Source organism: Sylvia atricapilla, chromosome 1 (assembly GCF_009819655.1).
Source record: "Sylvia atricapilla isolate bSylAtr1 chromosome 1, bSylAtr1.pri, whole genome shotgun sequence".
Taxonomy (NCBI): Eukaryota; Metazoa; Chordata; class Aves; order Passeriformes; family Sylviidae; genus Sylvia; species Sylvia atricapilla.
In genome coordinates this window covers 14,561,428-14,581,977 of record NC_089140.1, presented here as the reverse complement: position 1 = coordinate 14,581,977, position 20,550 = coordinate 14,561,428, and the positions used below count along the sequence as shown (strand labels likewise).

The 20,550-nt window shown below is 42.4% G+C and overlaps 1 protein-coding gene across 7 annotated transcripts in view; it reads right to left on the bottom strand.

Annotated features, from left to right (window-relative positions):
* The window catches only part of ARHGAP12 (Rho GTPase activating protein 12), a 75,920-nt gene extending 55,692 nt beyond the window's left edge, over window positions 1-20,228 (bottom strand). For all 7 annotated transcript variants that reach the window (XM_066315213.1, XM_066315220.1, XM_066315229.1 and 4 more), the window contains exons 1-2: window positions 20,146-20,228; window positions 13,288-14,039 (exon numbers count right to left, since the gene is read on the bottom strand). In XM_066315213.1, the coding sequence (XP_066171310.1) occupies window positions 13,288-13,956 (669 nt within the window). In that variant the 5' untranslated portion in view covers window positions 13,957-14,039; window positions 20,146-20,228. The remainder of the gene's footprint in view (window positions 1-13,287; window positions 14,040-20,145) is intronic.
* Between the last annotated feature and the right edge of the window lie 322 nt (window positions 20,229-20,550).

The window sequence follows — 20,550 nt, the reverse complement described above, 5'->3', positions numbered from 1 at the left end:
CCCGTGCATTGTGTGCTCCGGATTGCAAAGCATGCTTCAAAATACTGGGGGGGTAAACTAATTTTTAAAACCCCAAATAATTTCTGTGAGTTTTTTTTCACTGAAGTAGGATTTACAAAGTCTTCTGACAACTGCAAAACCGTGACTAAATTTAGAGAGTATCTTTAAATAGATTAATAATACACAGCTGGTTTTGTTGCCAGGAATCTATTTTGTAAAATAACATAATTTTAAATTCTAATGTAAAAGCTTTCATGTAAGAAGAGTTGCATTAGAAAAGACACAAATAAATTACCAGCATGTAGTACACAGGAATATGTAATGGGACACTTGTTATACAGTGCGAGGGAGTTCTGAAAATGCTGTCAAACTTCATTAAGAGGAACGTTATGCTTACTCAAAATTACTAAAACATTCCAGGCTTTTTTGACTGTCCTATGCAATAAAGCAAACCTACTAGCAGTACATTATGGCTGAGATGGCAAGAATTTGCTAACAGTTTCATGCTGATTAAGCAACAGGCAGTAAGCGGTGCCCTGCGCCCGCCACAGCGAGCAGAGCCCTCCCCCGTGCTGCTGAATTATAATTCCATGCTCAGCACTCAGCGGATCAGCTGGAGCCACCAGCCTTCAGAGAACATTCTCATTCAAACTACAACTATAATAAAGTATGGCAGCATTATCTGCCAAGCTGTCGGGCGACAAAATGCTTTAAAGCACAGGTATGTGTGTTTGAGTATATAGTAATGCTCAGAGCATATAGTAATGCTCAACACATGAAGCTGTTCTTGAAAGCTGATGGAAAGCTGCTGTTTATCTGCAGAAGACACAGAAGGAATGGAAGCTGGACTTCCTGGAAGTCTCCAAGAGAAAAATTAATTAAAAATTAATGTACTTAGAACTACTGGATACTCTTATACTTTCCCACTGATTTCGATGTTGTTTTCCAGCGAGATTTCCATTGAGCTCATATAAAAAGGTGAATTATGCAACTGCAGGCATTGCAGGAGCTCTGGGTTCCAGGTTCCACGATGGTCTGTAGAGTAACAGTGCTGAAAGCTGATGAGTCCACTGCCAAGAGAGCCTTCTGCAACACTGCTGGCAGTGTCACAGCTTATTCTGATTGATGACTGTTAAGATTTTGCTGTTCAGCCACATCTAGTACAACAGCTATTTAAAAGATATAAAGCTTATTGGGAAAATTTAAGTGCCTGAACAGGCTTTAGGCTGACATTACTCCAAATGCTTTTGTCTTCACAAGAGCAGTAATTGAGTATGGAGGGTGATTAGCTGTATCTCCTAAATAACACTTAGTGGAAGCGTTAGAGCTGTGCATTTTAGATTGACATTGAAATGAGGGATTAGAGGACCAGCAAACAATCTGGCACAGCAACAGTACAGCAATCATAACAAAACCTCCAGTGAAGCCTCAAGCTTCAAGATGAGCCTTGCAGCCATAAATCCCCTCAGAGGAATGTAGTTAAACTGCTAAACTCTGCTAAGAACACATACTTTCCATTTTGGCATATAGATTCATCTATTTTGAGCAGAAAATGAAGTTTTATGCCCCCTTTTGCTATGGCAGTACAGAACTTTGGGCCCTACTGCCTGGCACTCCATGACAAAATGCACCTAAGTAGCTGCAAGTAGTTAGAAGCATCAATTTTTTTAAAAAGTCATGCCATAAATCATGCCTTTATTGATATTCTCAGCACAATGCATTAATATGAGAACATCTTTCAACATGAAGAAGATTCAGACCAAGCAGTTGTTTGATATGGCTTTAATGGCTTTTGATAGGCTTTTTTCTCCACATAAAACTTCCTTCAATAAAGACTGTAGCTTAGAGATTATACAAAAGCAATTTTCCCCACATTATTCAAAATGTTTAACATATTTAAGCAATTTCAGCTAACAAGTAATTTTAATTTAACCATTTAAAGGATTAAGGCATCATGCTCCAACTTACTCATTTATCTTATTATTAAAAGAGATAATCTAAAATTTTATTATTTTAAAAATCAAAATTCATTTTCACCTGGCAGACTTCAAACAATGGGCAACACATTAGACCTTCCTTTCTTTATAAACCCACTAGTCCCTGTATTAGACTATCCTTTATTAAATTTGTATTCAGATCCAGTATCCTCTCACATGTTTACTGTATAGCACTGAATATAATTAGTGGGTTCTATGACAGACAGCAAGACTTTTTTACAAGGTGCAAGACAAAGTCACTGCATAAGGACTTACAGAAGAGATTACAATTCCATTTTCAAAGGAGTCTCTGGTATTTTAGGACACTGCATTTCTTTGGAACCCTCCCTGTCTCCCAGTATTGAAATGGGACATTCACCAGTCTGAAGCAAACAAACCTTAAGGATGGGAAAAATACTTAACATTAAAATTAATTTATTTTTCCAGTACTTCACATGTGTTTTGTGTTTAAAACTCCTCTGACCAGGAAAAATATCTCTGATTTTGGCACTTATGGAAATGAAGTTCACAGCTCCACTAGAGAAGTATTTTAAAACTGAATTCCCACTGTAAGTTGGGCTCTTAACAGGCTGTTTATATGTTGTCACCTCCAGTATACGTAAGTATTCAGCTGTTTAGCTTGCATGTTGAAGTTTCTAACTAAACCATAAAAATCCCACATATATTGGCATCTGTCACTTATACTGGAGCGGAGAGAGACATAAAGAATTAAGACAAAATGTCACAAGGCCACCTAAATTCCCAGGACACTGCCTCTATTCTCAAGACAATGTACGTGCTACAGCACACAAGCAAAACTGAAGTTTTGTTAGGGCTGCTTGAACCCCCTCAACCTCATGTATTTTAATGACTTAGGACAAAGAACATCACGTATAACATTCTTTCTCCTATTACATCATGTATAACATTTCTTTCTGGTAATGAAGGATAAAGTAGAAAGCCAAGTCTCATGCCAGAGAAGACATACAGAGAACATTAGGTCAAGACTTCAGTCGAAAATTTTTCCTTGAAAGATATAATAGGATGAGCAAAGTGTTATCAGTCAGCACATTTATATGAGGTCTTTCAAATATTGAGCAAAGCAGGAATATTTCCCTCAGTAGCTCTTTAGGGCCACACAAAAAGAAGCCTGTACATAATTATGCCATGGTGCTTCTAAGATATTTTTAATTTTCAACTTTTAACTGAGCTAGAACAGGCTATGATCACTCCAGTTTTAACACTGGGATTCTGTTTTGCAAAAGTATACTGAATAGCCGGAGGAACATTTTTAGAAATATATCCAACTGTGTCTAGCTTAAAGAAGTTAGAGATTTTTTAAGATGACTTCTGAGAGCTTTTTAAAATGCTAAAGCCAAGTACACAACCGTACCGACTTTTCTCAAAATCCCAGAAATACGCAGCAATAGACTGTATGTACTGCTTACAGCAGAATTAAGCAAAGCAATAAGATTCTCATGGGAATCTCAACCAGGTTGCATCTTTTTTCTTCTCTCTGCAACTACTGAAAATAGACGTATTTGTTCTTTGACTGTATTTCTTAGTCTGTTTCTCTCTACTTGCAGACAGTTTGTTGGCACCCAGTGTAAGGACAGAATGCATGAAACACTCAGCCATGCATTTCTGCAGTTTTTCTTCCCCTTTATTTTCCTTACACTAGCAAGAATCTTTCATTTTCAGTAACAGCTATTTCTGCAAATCAGTATCTAGAAAGAAGTATACCTTTGTCATTGAATTTCATGTTTCAACATGAAAATGTTAAAGTAAATCTGCAGCTTCAACGTTACTTCAATCAATATTAAACCAGTGATCTTTTTCAGATGGCAGTCAAGAAGATAAAAAAAGACTCAGTGTTTGCAGAATTTTATTTACTTTATAATTCTGAGCCCGCACTCAAGCAATCCAACCATACCAAGGACAACACAGAAGGCTGGCTCAGGGCTCAAATCACTATTTAACATAATACTTTGAGAAGCAAAGCAGCAGTTTATGGACACACAGTAATGATGAGAGAGCAGGATAAGCACACAGAATTCCTGAAACCATCTATGGGCACAGAATTTAAATATAGCCCTTCAAGCTACTTTCCCCAGAAAATTGATTGCAAAGAAAGAATTTGCCAGTGTAGTACCATCTCAGCACAATGTTCACTTCAATTGTTTTAATAAACAGCACACCAAAGACACGCAGCAGCTGGAAAGAGCTGTTTTACAGGCCCCACAAATGCTGTACAGGGAATCATCACACCGTAAGTTTGGACTCAATCTGCTGAGGCTTTAAAGATTTACAAAACCAGAAAAGAAGAATAAGAGAGTTTAGAGCTAGATTTTTAGCACAACACTTGGGATTTGGATTTTTCTAGTTTTCCATAAAAGAAAAAAACAAACCACAAGCCCAAGTACATATCCAAGTTTTGCTCAATTGAGAGTTACAGTAGAAATTTATGAACTAGCAAAAAGCAAAAATGGATGCAATAGTGTTTTTACATACATAATCAACTGAAAAGTAAACAAAACTTAAAAGTAAAATTTACACCTTGGTGGATCACAACCCACAGCCTTGTGAAACACCAAGACAGGTCTCTCCTTGAGACCGAAGCATGGAAGAATAAAAAGAAAAATCACCTCAAGTTTATCTTCCCTCACACTGTGTGCCTCCTCGGGCAGTCACATAGGCATGACTCTTCAGGATGGCAAAGGCAAGAAGAATGAAAGCCAGCGCAGCTGAAGGCTGTAGCTTTTACTGAGGAGGCTGCAGTGGGTGACTGATGAGGAGCTGCCAGGGGCACAGAGGAGCAGAGGAGCTCAGGAGCGGAGGGCAGATGAGCAGAGGGTCAGAGGGACAGCGCTGTGTGACCACCGGGGCCCTGCCAGGGCCACGCTGCCCCTTCCCAAGCTCCTGCTCCCTGCCTAAGGCAAGGCAGCCACAGAGCCCGGCTGGGAAAGGCTCTCCTGGGAGGAAGCACTGCAGTCCTCTGGCATAGCTCCTGGGGAACACATACTACAGCAGGAAAAGCACAGAGCCTCAGGGAAGCATAAAAATGCCATTATAAGTTGGAGTGCAGCACCTGGGAGGGATGAACACAACAAAGTCACAGCCAGGACAAATGGACTTATCTGGCTGACAGAAAAAGGACAGTATTGATGAGTACATCTCATGAAGTTGTGAGGAAGTGTAAAGTTAGTTGTCACACGGTATGAGGCAGAAGTCAAGATCAAAGTGCTATCAAGAAACAGAACAGCTGCCCCTGTTATATCTCATCTATACAGAGAACATAGGTATATACATATATACCCACACACATACATAGTCCCCTGTGCCTAAAGCACAGTGCAGATATGCATGACAGGCTTCTAGTAGCTTTTCCAACTAGATCCAGCGCCAAGCATGTTGATAAATCTTCCATGGTGGGGGCTGGGGAGAGGAGGAAGCACCTTTATTCAATTTCAACAGGAAAAGCAGTCAAATCAAAGTCACTCAAAAACCTCATTTACTGTTACAACTCTTTACTGCAGGATAAAGCTTCTTCTAAATACTTGAAAGTCTTAATAGTTATGTGCAACACTAACGTTTTGGTTGTATCATGAATCATTTCCAAACAATATCCTGGTAATCTTTCAAGCTCTCTAGAAAATAAATGTGCATGCAATATTACTAGACATGTTGAACAAGCAGTTGAGTACAGAAAGTTTGTTAACTGTATTTTTGGTCTTATCAGACATTTTATTACAGTACTGCATAAGCACTCTTGTTGCCCGAGTCCCATCACATCAGTGACAGTAAAAAAGTAAGCATGTCCTCAGTCCTTCAGATCTGCTGACTTTGCAGTAGACTGTGACTATTCAGGCTGCCATAAAGGAGTTACTTACAGGCTATTGACACACTCATCACAACACTGCCTAGGCCAGCACCACTGGAAATAAATATTTGTAGAGCCAGGTGGTGATAGAGAAGCAAAGTGATTCAGTTGAACAACAACCCACAAAAGCAAAAGATGGCAACTGTGTACACTACACACCAGCAGAAAGCAGACATAAAACTCTGCTCTCCAGCACTACATTTAAACAAAATACAGGGAAGTTACTTAATATAACTAGATGATCTGAAGATCATCCAGAAGCCTTAGGTAAACCATTTTAAAAGGGAATAATTAAAACTATGTTATTTAAATTCAAAATGTAATACGTAATTTTAGATTTAAAATAGGACTCCCAGTTTCTAATCATGATTTTGATTATAAGCAGAAGGTGAAGCCAGATAATTTAGCATCAAAACTCAACATAAGCAATAACCTAAATTCATTCAGACAGCTCCTCAACTTCTAGCTTTCATTTAGAAAACTTATCAGATGGAAAACTAGAATGAATTAAAATACAGATTCCAAACACCTATATGAGTCTTCTCAGCATCACTGTACACAAGCTCCAAATCTCTGTCCAAAGAGTTTACAAAGACAAGACAAACTATCAAAAGATGGGGGGGAAATATACCAAAATTAAGGTTGCTTTTTACTTTTCAACAATCCCTCAAACATTTCAGCAACAAACAGACTAGAAATAAGGAGTCCTCTGCATGCAATACTAAATGTGCACCCACTCTCATGTAAGATTTTTGCAAAGCCTTCACGGAACTGTTCCATGTTTCTGCTTGTGTTTTTCACCTCTTCTACACTGTTTTCAGCACTATTACCTCCTTTTCAAGATAAGAGAGGGTGGCAACTCCATGTTATTTAGACTACAGAAACACCATGAAATCTGCATTCTGCATTTTTGGTTTGTACCATTTCCTACTACTGACATGTGTACTGACTACGTTTGTTTGAATGCCTCTCCGCACTCACCTACCACATCACCTTTATATCTACCAGAACAGAACTATAATCTACTAAAAATCTGTCTTTCCTAAGAACTAGGTCAGAAGTCCTTTCAAGATGGAATACTGGTATCAATTTTGAATTTAGCCTAACAGTATGTTGGTCCAGTTACTCACGATCACAGAAGTCATTTGAAAATCCTCAGTTCTCACTATCCTGAAAGACTGTTTTGTCCAAAAGTATTGTCCTTAGCTTTAGAACAAACTCCACATAAAGGAAAACCCATTTGTCTCGATCATTTTTAAATCAAACATACCTGGCACGGCATGTCAGAGACATATCAGCTGTTTAGGTACTAGATATGCACAGATTTTGCTTTCTTTTTTTTAAGCACAAATGTCTACTATTCCAGAGAGCTGCCTAAAAAAAGGAAAAAAGTGTTTTGCATTTTATTCTACAGAGTCATACGTTCCCTGATGTTTTGTCACACTGCTGTGAAACAAATGATACTTTCTTTAGGATTCTACAGAATAACAGCACCTTTGTTCTATAGGCAAGCACTGCAACATTAAACAACTGCCTAGATCGTAACCAGGTAAAGACACAGCAAAAGCAATTGTTTGTACCCAGAGTTATGGGAGAGAACAAGATATGATCAAATATTCTCAAAACAGTCTCAAGCAGAGTCTTACCTATTACAGTCTTTTCTGTGTCTGATGGTTCACTACTTCAAATGACAGAAGCACTGCCAGCAAGAAAAAGCAAGTCCCCAGTATCTCCAGCTGCTTTCAACTTAGGCAGCAGTGAGACAGAACACCCATTCCTTTTCCTAGGGCTGCTTTTCTGTTTAAGCATTTACTCCACCATCCCTAAAGATTCTGTCATCACCCTGCTGAGGTGATGTACCTACTTGGTACAAATTCAAATGAAAAGGCAGGTGGGACAGCATGCACCAAAACTCACACACTGCACACTAGAAACTAAAATTTTCTAGATAAAAACAGAAAAATCAATTCCATATTATGACTGCTATTCCTTAAGCAGTGCAGCTTGAGCTTCACTTAAGCTAGGAAGTAATTCTACCAGGATAAAAGGCACAGGCTTATTAATCAAAATCAGTGCATTCAAAGTTCCATTTCATCATTTTCTGCATGAAATTAGGGTAAACAGGGGTGCAAGAGTCAAAAGACTGTACTGGCACTTTCAGAATTTTAACAGTGCACTAGATGTTTGTTTCACTTCTGAAAGCACAACACAAACCTGCATGAACCAAGTAGATCTGTAGCTTATCAGCTGAGCATTCCAGCACCAGTATTAGAACAAGCCAGTCAACTAAAACCAACCTGTCTCACACGTCATGATTTTCTGACAACTGCCTCACATAGATAACACTCGTGTTTGCTGTTTATTTTTTTAAGGAAGGTCAATCTGATTTGCAGCAGGGATGTTCAGAGGAGCAGATCAGAAACGGCCTGTCAGCAGCATTAGTGGCACACAAGGGCTGCTCATTTTAGGGCACCTAAATCCAAAATTACTCACCTGGACCGAGAGAGAGAACTATCTGCAACCTGACTTACATATTAAAACTACAGAGACCAAGCTGATCACAAACAGCACTACTGTAAACTGAAACTATCCAGACCTGTTGACACAGTGTAGGGAAAAAAAAACCACATACACAACACCATGTACACAAAACCAGCCAGGAAATTCCCTAATATTATCTGTCCAGAACCTTTGAGTTATTAATGTAATTTAGCAAACATTTCAAGCTGTTTACAAAGTTCTAGCATAGCTACTGAAATTACAGAAAAAATATATGTTTTATAAAACTCCTTAAATTAAAAAGCTTCAAGTTCCTTGTCATTGGAAGTTATTCTTCACCTCATTATAATGTGCATATTTCAGCATGTAACATCATTAGAGTAACAAATGTTGTTTTTAAGAAGTTAAGAGATTAAAGGATGGTACCTAAAACAATTTCAAACTATTACATTATACATATCACCATGAATCTGCAAACATGTTCAGTTTTATTTAGAAGAAATTCTTGCATACTTCCTTCATACTATCAAAACTTTCATCTCTTGGACAAATGAATGAAATAAAAAAAACAGCAAGAAATTTCTTTTGGAGAAGCAAACAGATTCTGTACCCAACAAAACAGTGATAGCTATTTATTTCAGAGGTTTAATGTTTGACCAGCATGGCAGTCAAACACTAATGATTTGCCACCAGTCTTTCAACTAAGTGACAAAGTCAAGAATGCCAAGATCTCCAGAAGATACACTCTGACAGCCACAGAAACACAAAATATTTTGTTTCCCTGACTAAAAAGTTACTGCAATCCCAGAGAAACTGCAAAGGCAAGACAGAAAGAGCTCTTTAAGATCTTTACTACTCAGAATTAATCAAAGCAAAACAGCCATCCTAGTGGTAATCCCCTTTAGTGCTTCACAGTTTATGCAATAGTCAATTACTAAAGAGGATGAAAGACAGAACAATCTTTGCAAATAGGTCACTGTCTATATTTATAATGATTAAACCCAACCTGCTGCTAAAAGTAACTTTTAATAAGCATAAAAAGTAACATTAAGACAGTGCCATGTATTTACTCTTAAATACATCCTATGCCTCCTATGACAAAAGAGGAGGTAACATGCATCAGAAACAAAGTTATTTCCCATGGGTCATGCATTAGCATTGCCAAAAGCAGATTTTAATTTCTGTCTGTAACGACTTTATTCCAAAGTATCATCCTCAAAGATAACACCTAAACATTCTTGACATGATCTCTAAACTTGCCCAACTCTCTCCCTATCTGCACACCTCCTCTCTCAAAACTTGGTAGGAGAGCAAGCATTGCCCAGGGTGCTTTCTAAAGACCACTTTGAATGTCTTCTTCTGCTTCAGCTTTTCCTGCCTGTTTAGGCATGCCTGAACATGTAAGTAATTTTTTTCTTTTTTTTCCTTTTTTTTTTTTTTTTTTTTAACTTTAGAACAATTCCTCAGGTCTCTGCTTCTACTGCATACTGCTCAGACATCCTATCTGCTTCTTTCAGATACTGTCCATATCTGCTAAAGAATCACTCTTTCAGAACTTTCCTTCTTCCCCACATCCCTGGCCTCCCTGAGGAGTATTTCTGCCCTTTCCTTGGGATCAGGGAGAAGAAATGACACCATTTTCCTAAAATTTTATTGAACTTCATTGATTCTCACAGCTTTGAGTGCCACCATTGTCTCAGTGATTCTTACACCCAGCCGTGCATTCACTCAAACCATTTCATTCAGTTCCAATTCGACCTGCAGTTAGTCAACACCAGATTTTAAATCTGGTTAAATTGAAGCTTGTTTCCTCTCAAGCCTTACTTCCTCTAATTACCTCCAGCCTTCCTACAGTTCAAGTCCATAAGCTAACATATGGTTCTTACAATGCCCTATCCACCAGAGTGGCAACCAACAATTGTAATTTCTTTGCATAAAATGTCAAGAATGTTCATTAACCAGTCTTGATATTTCTCCTGACCAGACCCTTTGCTTACATCTTCATTAGCAAATACTTCTGCTGACACTGCGACCTCTCTGTCCTTCACTTCACCGTATTTTGTCTGCTAAAAAATCCTTCCTTTATGCACTACTTTGGAGACTCTGGATCTTCCAGTATTTCCACAGCCAGCAAGCCTATGACTTCAAGACTGTACAGTTGCAGAACTTGCACTTCATTACTGGAAAGGAGGAGGAGGATAATCTTCAGGGAATAATGTAACCACTTCTTAGAAAGATCTCACAAGAGAAGCATTCCTCTGTATCTCATGTATTTGTACTCAAGGACAGTGAAAACACACTGAAGGTCAGGCTAAAGCTAAATACTATCACCTCAACACCACTAAAAAAAATTCTTACATGAAGGTATTAAGGTAATTCTAGCTTCTAACCTTACAAAATTAAGAGAAAACACCTGTAGCTTAGAGTTTATTATAATGCAGGCTGCATAAAACTGAACTCCACAGCAGGCAGGGGAGGGAGAAGCAGTCAGTCTTGTGAAGTGAAATCCTGTTTGTGCGTGAAAGCCAGGAACTTGATGTTCTCACTACAGACTAAGAGCAATAAAAACAGCTTTCTGAGCCATTAATTTCTGCACAGCTGATTTCTACTAAACAATGCTCATTATTGAAAGAATTCTAAAAAAACTGCCAAGCTGTTCCAGTGAGAAAGCTGGCACTCTGAACATCTAGACTGAGCTAACGGTGACATCAGTTCTACCACTGCTTTAATCCCCATGGCTACTAAATGTCAAACATTTTCATTACATTTAAAGAGCTTGTGATTACACACGATGAGATTAAGTTACAAAATAAGGCAAACTGCAAGGCACAGTGAGCACCTGCACTCTTGTTGCCCAAGATTCTGACAATGGCAAGTTCTTCAGTAACATCAGACAAACTGCCAGGCCTTTCCCACAGCCAGAATGAGGTATTTTTAGCATTTTTAATTCTTAAGCACTGTGAAAACTGCCCCACTTCAGACTTCCCATAACAGTGTCTACAAAACATGCATTGCTGCCCCGCTCAAATACAAATTTATAAATGAGTTGTAGCATTGAATAAAGTATAGTGGGGAGTGGGGAGAGAACAGTGAAAAGATTAAGTGTCACTGCATCAAGAGGCAAAAAGTCTAGTGGAAACTGAGCTGAAGGCCATATATTTATTATTGACAAAAGACACCCATGTAATATTAATTCCATCTGCTTTAGAGAAGGAAATGCATCAAATTATAGTCAACACAGAAGAGGGAACTGTCCTACCATGTAATATAAAATTTAATGTGATAAGCTATTTAAAGTAGGATATACTTTCTAAACATTCCTCAGTATTTTCATAATTTGTTTGGCAATTGATTAATATGGCAGCAACATGCCAACACAAGCTTCTAAAATAAATATCTAGGAATCACTTTATCGTGCCAAGTTCTAAGTGGTTCATATCAACAACGCTAAGCTAGGACAGTGCTGTGAAGAATGTGCAAGGAAGCTCACAGATTCTCACATTGAGTAAGAAAGACATCAATGAAGAAAGAAATTAAATTTGGTAATCCTATTCATTCCATATTATTTGGGGGAGTGGTGATGAAGTTAAAACTAACATAAAATATACAACTATTAGAGACATGATGCCCCATAACTGTAGAAATTCTGAGTATCAAGAATGAGGCCAAGAATATAGTAAGATATTGAAAAGCTACTGATTAAGTATTTCAATAAATACATATATATACAGTTTAAGACTCTGTAATTCTCTAAATCAATCTAGTATCTTTAAGATCTTCCCATGCTGACTCCTTCCGAAGCAGCTTTGTCTTCATTGTTTCTTACTAGCAAAGTACTGATTCACAGCTCTCAACAGTAAAACCTTTCATGTCTAAAGTTAACATCAAGTTTGATTTGAGATCCTCTGGTACTCTGAACACATGCTGGCAAGTGGGATTTACTGTAACAATCAGTTTTTATCCAAGCAAAAACAATTTCACACTACACATTAAGTTCATGAGTAGAGGAAGCTTCTAACAGAATTTAAAATAATTTAACATATCCCTACAGAAAGAAGGGAGGGGCAAATGTGAGGTGAGGGAATTATCTACATACACACAGCCACATGAATATATAACTATGTGTATGCACACATACATCATTGGTTTAAGAGCAAACCTGGATTACAATAGACTAATTAACTTGGTTACTCGTACCAGAAGTGACCTGATTAAGTCAGAGTTCTAATCTTTTGATGAGGGTGGGGCCGTTAAAAAAAAAAAAAATGAGAAAAACTGCTTTACTAAGGAAAAAGGCCATCAATGCTCAGTTTTAGCCTGAAGTAGGAGTACATCATTCCTGAGATTCTTCCATACTAATTAACAAACTCACGTGTTTTGAGTTTTAATCCAGAGTAAAGTTGTGAGAAGCAGAATTGTCAGGCTGACTCATTAAAACAGTCTACAAATAAAATTTTCAAGCCACAAATTAAACTCCAAGTAAATCTTAAATGTAATTAAATCCACTAAGACATTAATTTACAGCTCTTATATAATCTATACACACTTGGAGAAAACTGATAGTAACTAGCACTATTATTTCACACAAGTCAAGTAATGAGGAGTTACAGCAGTAAGGTCCCTTCCTCTAAAAGAAAATATAACCCAAATTCATTGTCATATTGAACCAATCTTAATACAGAAACACTACTGTTCTTTCTTTAATGTTAAATCACAGAATAATGTAAATGGAATCAATTCCCATAGCACAGTAATTCTGCAAGAACTAATCAAAATCCACTGTTTTGATTTTTGTAATGGTTTCATGCTGAGAGAAGACGTTTTTATTTAAACAATTGCAATTTTTTGGGAATAAGTCTCAAAACAGCAGCAGACAATCATGGCAATAACAAAGGAAAACAAACCAGACATGGGGGCCATTTTTTAGCCTACCTGCACTTGTTCTGTGGAACTACTACTGAGTTCATCTCCAGACTCCGAATCTTGGTGAATTTTTTCTGAGCCTTCTCCTGCTGAATCACAAGACTGTTCATGCAAAAAGCTGGTCTTCTCTATTTCCAAGAACTCTGGGCATGGGAAATGACCCATGGAAATGGTTCTAAACTGATTGGAAACCTTGGGAGATTGCAACTCATTGTTAAGTTTTCCATTGTTCTGGGTAAGGTCCAGACTCAAACCAAAAGTTTGAGAGGTGCTATTGTTCGGTCCCAGATTCTGATTGGCATCTCGAACTAAGCAAGACACTTGAACTGGAGAAGATTTTCCAAAACTAGAAAGCTCTGGTGACTTATTCACATTTTCTGTTGATCTCTGTAATCCATGGGTCAACTTCAAGGTGTTATTTGGCAGCAGGCTTGCCTGCTTCACAGGTGGCATCAGTGCTTTCCGGGGTATTTCCTTCACATACTGTGCTGGCACATAAAAGGGTTTGGAATTTTCATCTCTTTTGACTTGCCACCAATCATCATTAGTCTTTTTCACTAAGATGTATTTCTCCCCGTGCTTGATTACAATTTTCTTGTCCTTGGCCTCATACTCATAGTCGTACTCCACTTCAATGTAAAATTGTCCTGGAAGCATCTTCCCACCCTTATCAGCCATTTCTATCTGAAAAGATTTCACCTTTTCAGACAAAAGGTAAGCGACATTCTGTTTCAGTGTTATTTTCCTGTTAATGTTCAGAGCTGTAAGAAAAAAAAAATATAAATAATCAAGTGGCTGTTTAAGAGCATTTTGGAGAAAAAAATTTTTTAAAAATCTTGCCTATTCAATTCATGTCAACCTTAGACTAACTGATGAGAAAATACAGTATTTTCAGATAACTTTCTCAGTGTTCAAATAGAAAATCAGTAGAACAATTTAGATCATCAATTTAACTGTCGTAGTCACACAAGCCTCCTGCTATCAAGTGGCTCATTAGCTTCATTAATTAATTAGTTATTGTTTCTATTACTGAATAACATTGATTGGTCATTGGGGATTTGGTGGGGAGGCTGATCTGAGTCAATCTCTTGCTTACATATAGACTTAATTTGTTTAGATAGAGTTAATATCTATATTAATATAGAGTTAATTTGTGAAACTGTTACTACACTAGTTTTAATCAAAATATTCCAAAGAAGTCTTATTTACCTCACAGAAAACATGATCTAACCAAATGCTTAAGGGCTAGATCTTAAAAGGCAAACAAAAACCTCAACAGTGACAAAACAGGACTATGAACCAAAACGGGTAATGAAATAATACTTGAAAATTCTGAAAAGTACTTTTCAGCATCTTCATGATCCAGACAACTGCCACTACATCCACACCCATGAACAAATTCTCTCCATCTAATCATGTAGCATCAATGCCCTAATTCATGGGTGGGTAGGCATTAGTCTTGCCAACTTGCACTGAACACAATATAGTAAATTAACATGAAAGGCAGGATTTTTAATCTTGAAAATCAAAGCATCCATCTCCAGCATTCACACGGAACTTAGGAGAATTCAAGGAAAATGCTGCCATATTTAATCTTGTAAAGATTAACAAACACATATTTTTATTTTTAAATGGACGTTTCACGAATGAGAAAAGTTATGTAGAAACTTGCAGCTCTGCAAGTTAAGACTTTGTGATGAGATTTGTAGCCTTTACCCTGCCACAGAGTGGAACTAATGCAATTCCATGCAGGCACACACACGCAGAGTGAACTCAGCTGCTAAATGGGACTAAGGACAGAAATAACAACAGAAAAGAACTTCTGGGGAGATCTAAAACAGAAACCACTATGGATTGTTCAATTTTCTTTTGCCATTTCTGTTATTTGATCTAAGCCTTGGAAAAAATACATTTGCCACATAACTCGGAGACAAAGTAGAAGGTAAAAAGCTAAAATATTACACCAAGACAGAGTGCTCATCTTTAATCTGTGTCTCTCTCCCACATGTTCTTTTACTTCCAAGAAGCATTTCTTACAGGTAACTAAGAGGCCACCACCGTTTTCAAGGCTCCAAACAGAACCACAATGTCAGATTTACAATTTTATCAAAGACTTGACAGAAGGAATGATGGTACCACATCCAAAGTTGACAACAGGAACACAAAGCAGTAGAAAAGAATGTCAGGATTCTGGTGTTTACTCTCTACCATAAAATTGTAACATTGACATTCAAAGTCTATTTACAGCCTCAGTACAAAACAACTTGCTTACCTGCTATTCTACATAAATAGGTGTTTTTAAGTGAAGCTCTACAGTTGTTTAGCAACAGCAGCAGAAAACATGAACAAATTGCAGCCATTCCCACTCTCTTTCTAGTTTTGGAAGCTCTGCCATGCAAATGCTATTTTTTTCTTCTCAGCAAACCTGACTCCTTCCAACACTTCTTCAAAGCTGCTACCAACCCCTTTCATGGCTTCCAGGTCAGACACCAGAAAAATGCAAGTCTTACCAAGCTGCAGTCTACCTCAAAGCTCTGTTACCTCAAAAAGCTGAACCATCGGACAAGGATTCATTCAGAGGCTCTTTCTCCCACACAGAAACCAAAGAGAGAACATAAGCCTCTGGTTTCCCACAGGGCTAACAAGTGTTTAAAAGCTTGGATTTTTCATTCCTCTTCTGTCAGTTCCATATGACTATTTATTGAGAATGCACGCTTAACGTTTTTTCAAGACAGAAAGGTTCAACAGGTTGAATGTTATGTTTAAAAAAAACCCAAAATTTTGAATAATACAAGTTAAATAAAACAGAACTGCTACAAAAACAGCTCTACCCACTTCTGAAGTTAGTTTAGCAGCCTAATCCCTTTCCAAAAAATAACAACAACAACAACAAAAACCCAACAAAAATAAGCAGCCCAATTTTGGTCTTTCATCCAAGCTGCAAAATTATCAACTCAATAGCAAACATTTGGTAATGTTGAACATATGATTAAAGAGAGACAGGCTGTGTTCAGCCAGAACACTAAAACAGTTTTACAAACAGATCACATCATCAGGATCGAGCAAGGCTCTAATTTTCCTCCTCAATCCAAAAAAGCAAGAAATATGTATGGTATAAGGTGGGAAATGAACCTGTAGATCAACAAACAACTACCACAGTCTTAATTTCACAGATTCAAATGTATTCATTTTTGTTTTGCTTTAATTTTTTAATGCAGCTCTTGTGTCACAAAAGGTAGATTTGCCTGTACTCTCTGTGCAACCCAGGGACAGCTAATTGTAATGCCCTTTCATGAAGCTGTCTCATGGAACACAGTTTAAAGAGCCATGGGAGCCGTGGTCAAACCTCTGCTGTAAGGGGTTCACACCAATGCGGGTGTAAATGCACAATATTGACACTTGGAACACTGACTTCATTGTGCTACTAGTCAACAACTGAAGGGATAAGGCTGGTCCCAGTCCTTGTAACCTCACAGTATTTTTTATTCCTTACCATTTACCTGTCATGCTGGATGGCACCCAACGTTGGTAAAGAAGGTTGAATTACTCTAATTAGAAAAGATGATAGGTATGAAATATCATTTACTTACACAGAGAACATCTGTAAGCTTTCCCACCTTAAATAAAGTCCCAGTATCTGATTGAGAGATTAATAACAAATGGCCCCACTAAGAAAACCTATTCATCAACACCAAAATACAGACTCAGACCTCGCTTTTCTCCTGGTGAAGAAAACCCCGATCGCTACTGGCAAGTGATCTAAGGTGTGTCACGGTCCCCCGGGACACACAAACCACCATTTCACGGAGCGTTCCCGCTGTCCCGCGGGAGCAGAGCCTGGCGATGACAGGCACCGGGCGCGGCAGCCGGGGCGAGAGAGGCGAGCAGGGCTTTCGCTCGACACCGGGGCAGAGAGATCCCTTCGGACTCCGGCTGCCGATGGAACCGTTCCCATCTCTTACTCAGCTAAGGCTGAGTAAGGCTGGCAACCCTGGCTGTTCGCAGAGGTCAGCTCCTCCCTCCCCCCACCCCTCCGCCCGGGGCGCGCCCCTGCCCTGGCCGGTACTGCCCCATCGGCTCCTCCCGGCACCGGTACTGCCCGATCGGCTCCTCCCGGCACCGCCACCGGCACCGGCACCGGCACTGCCCCATCGGACCCTCCCGGCACCGGCACTGCCCCATCGGACCCTCCCGGCACCGGTACCGTCCCATCGGACCCTCCCGGCACCGGCACCGGCACCGGCACTGCCCCATCGGCTCCTCCCGGCACCGGTACCGTCCCATCGGACCCTCCCGGCACCGCCACCGGCACCGGCACTGCCCCATCGGCTCCTCCCGGCACCGGCACCGGCACCGGCACCGGTACTGCCCCATCGGCTCCTCCCGGCACCGGCACTGCCCCATCGGACCCTCCCGGCACCGGCACCGGTACCGCCCCATCGGCTCCTCCCGGCACCGGTACCGCCCCATCGGACCCTCCCGGCACCGGCACTGCCCCATCGGCTCCTCCCGGCACCGGCACTGCCCCATCGGACCCTCCCGGCACCGGCACCGGCACCGGCACTGCCCCATCGGACCCTCCCGGCACCGGTACTGCCAGATCGACTCCTCCCGGCACCGGCACTGCCCCATCGGACCCTCCCGGCACCGCCACCGGCACTGCCCGATCGGCTCCTCCCGGCACCGGCACTGCCCGATCGGCTCCTCCCGGCACCGGCACTGCCCGATCGGCTCCTCCCGGCACCGGCACTGCCCCATCGGACCCTCCCGGCACCGGCACTGCCCCATCGGACCCTCCAGGCACCGGGCCGGCCCTGCCTGCACTCAGGGCTCTGGGGAGCTGTCCCCACAAGCAGGTGCAGACGCAGCACCAGGGGTTTGGCATGCCAACACTCGCCTCTAGCTAGGTTTTTATGCGTGTCCCCTCAAAACGAGACCGTTTTTATCTAGACCCGATGTGACAGCTCCAATCACCCTCACCATACAGGGTTCGGAGAGCTGTAGGTCGGCTCAGAGCTGAGCCTTTCCTGGAGCAACCTAAAGCCTGCAGCCGCACCCTCACCTCCTCACAGCATCCAGGCTTAACTACAGAATGATGCTCTCTCGACTGACCATGAAGTCCACACAAGTGCTTGAAAGAAGCACAGTCCTTAGACACGGAATCATAAATATGATCATACACATACAGTGCGCTCATGTATCGTATGAGATATGATCACCCCTACCTAGCTTCAGCATTATCCTAGAAATCAAGACTCCCCCACACCCTCTCTTTTGAAGTTATCAAGCACAGAGCATTTACTTCTCACCTTCCAGAACCTGGTAACTGAGTCTTGGGAAATGACCTAAAATACTTTTCACTATTTATTTTATTTTCCTCTAGGGAAAAAAAACCCTTACTGGGGATAGGGAATTGTTACTTACTTTCTAATACAAGCAGATGATAAGTTGTTAAAAACGCCACTGAGTATTAACAGATTGCCTAAAATTTCTTTGTGTGACCTTGTTTGCAGTGTCCTACTAAGCAGCAGCAGTTGACTTGTGTAATCTTTTTCCATTTTCAGCATCAAACTTCACCCACTACTGAAATGAACCCTTCCGCAGCGCTGATACAGAAATAAACTCAATTATGAAGGCTAAATTAAGATCAATTCTTAACAGTTCAGGCCAGATGAGATACCCTGGCTACACCTCAATAGATTCCATGATTCTGCTTCTTCCTGGGCAATTTTCTTAGGGGTTCAGGCTGTATCTGCATGGCCACTGCCTGGGAGACTGGCCCCTCGTCAGACTTCACCCCTGTTCATACCTTTCTTCCCAAGGGACACCACTGCTTATCCTGCACACCTGACTCCTCTGCCAGTATTTTCATGCCCACCAGTCCTCACAGACGCCTGTAAGAGCCCCCCTCTGCAAAGCGTGCATTTAGAGCATGCAAAAGTTGCATACAAATAGAGGCAAATGGAAACAACATATATAACCAAAACACAGACAACTCACAGGCTGTGTGAAAACAAGCTTAGCCCTTTACTCTCTGCTCGAACACAGAAATCGAGCACTACTTGCAAGTAAACTACCTACCCGGAGCTCACACGTCTTTAAACGCTAGAGGCATAATAAGCAACCATTTAATAATTGCCCGTGACTCAGAGCACTGAATAAGCGATGCATTTTAAACAAGTGTCAGGACAACTTTTCAGCGCCGCTGCAGCCCCCTCCCCCCCGCCAGCTCCCTCTCAGCCCCGCTCGCTCCTCGGTGCGGGCTTTTGTTAAGTTGTTGTCTGCGAGATCTGGCTAAAAATAGCGCGGCAGAGGCGGCCCGGCCCGGCCGGCCCGAGTTGCCGCGCTCAAGTTCACGCAAGGGCGGCAGATCCCCCCGGCCCGGCGGGGGCGCCGGGGAAGGGCGGCGGGGCCGGCGCTGCCTGCCTTTGTCTCCCGCAGGTGAGCCGGCGCCGCGCACACACGGCAGCGCGGGCGGCCCGGCCCCGCCGCCCCGGCAGCGCGGCCCGCGGCAGCGCCCAGGTGCGGAGCTGCCTCCCGGCGCCGCCGACTCGGCGCTCCCGGCGCCGCCCGCGGAACGGAGCCGGAGCCGCCGCCGGGGGCAGCGCGGGGCGCCGCCCGGAGCCCCGGCGGGCGCAGGGAGCGCTCGGCGAGGCGCTCCGGGAGCAGGAGCGCGGGAGGGCGGCGCCGGGGGGCTGAGGCCCCGTGAGCCGGCCCGGGCGCGGACGTGCCCCCGCGGGGCCACCCAGCCCTGCCCGACCGCCCCGGCGGCAGCAGCGCCGCGCTCGTCCCCGTCCCCGCCGTCCCCGCCGTCCCCGCCCTGCCCTGCCCTGCCCGGCGGCCGAGGGGCCCGGCGCAGACACCCACCTGCCGCCCGGGCCGCGCTCCGGCTGCGGCGGCTCCCGCTCAGCTCCCGCCGCGGCCCCGGCGAGTGTCGGCTCCGGGGCACGGCGGCGTCACCGCGGGTCACGTGCCGGGGCGGGCCCGGCGGGGGCGGGGCGGGGCGGGGCGGGGCCGCCCGGCCCCCGGTGAGCGCTCGGTGCAGGCACCGGGCCGCCGCCGTGCTGCCCCGCCGCGGGCTGCTCCAGCGCTCCGGGCGGCCGCCGCAGCCGTGCCAGCCGCTCCTCGCTGACGTGACGCTGAGAAACACCCCGGCCCTTCTGCCCCCGCTGGAACGGACAGAGGGAAAACAAAAACCCCGCGCCTTCCTCGCTGCGAACAGGGGTCGGTGTGACTGTTGAATAGACGATACCTGTAGGAACCACATTTTTT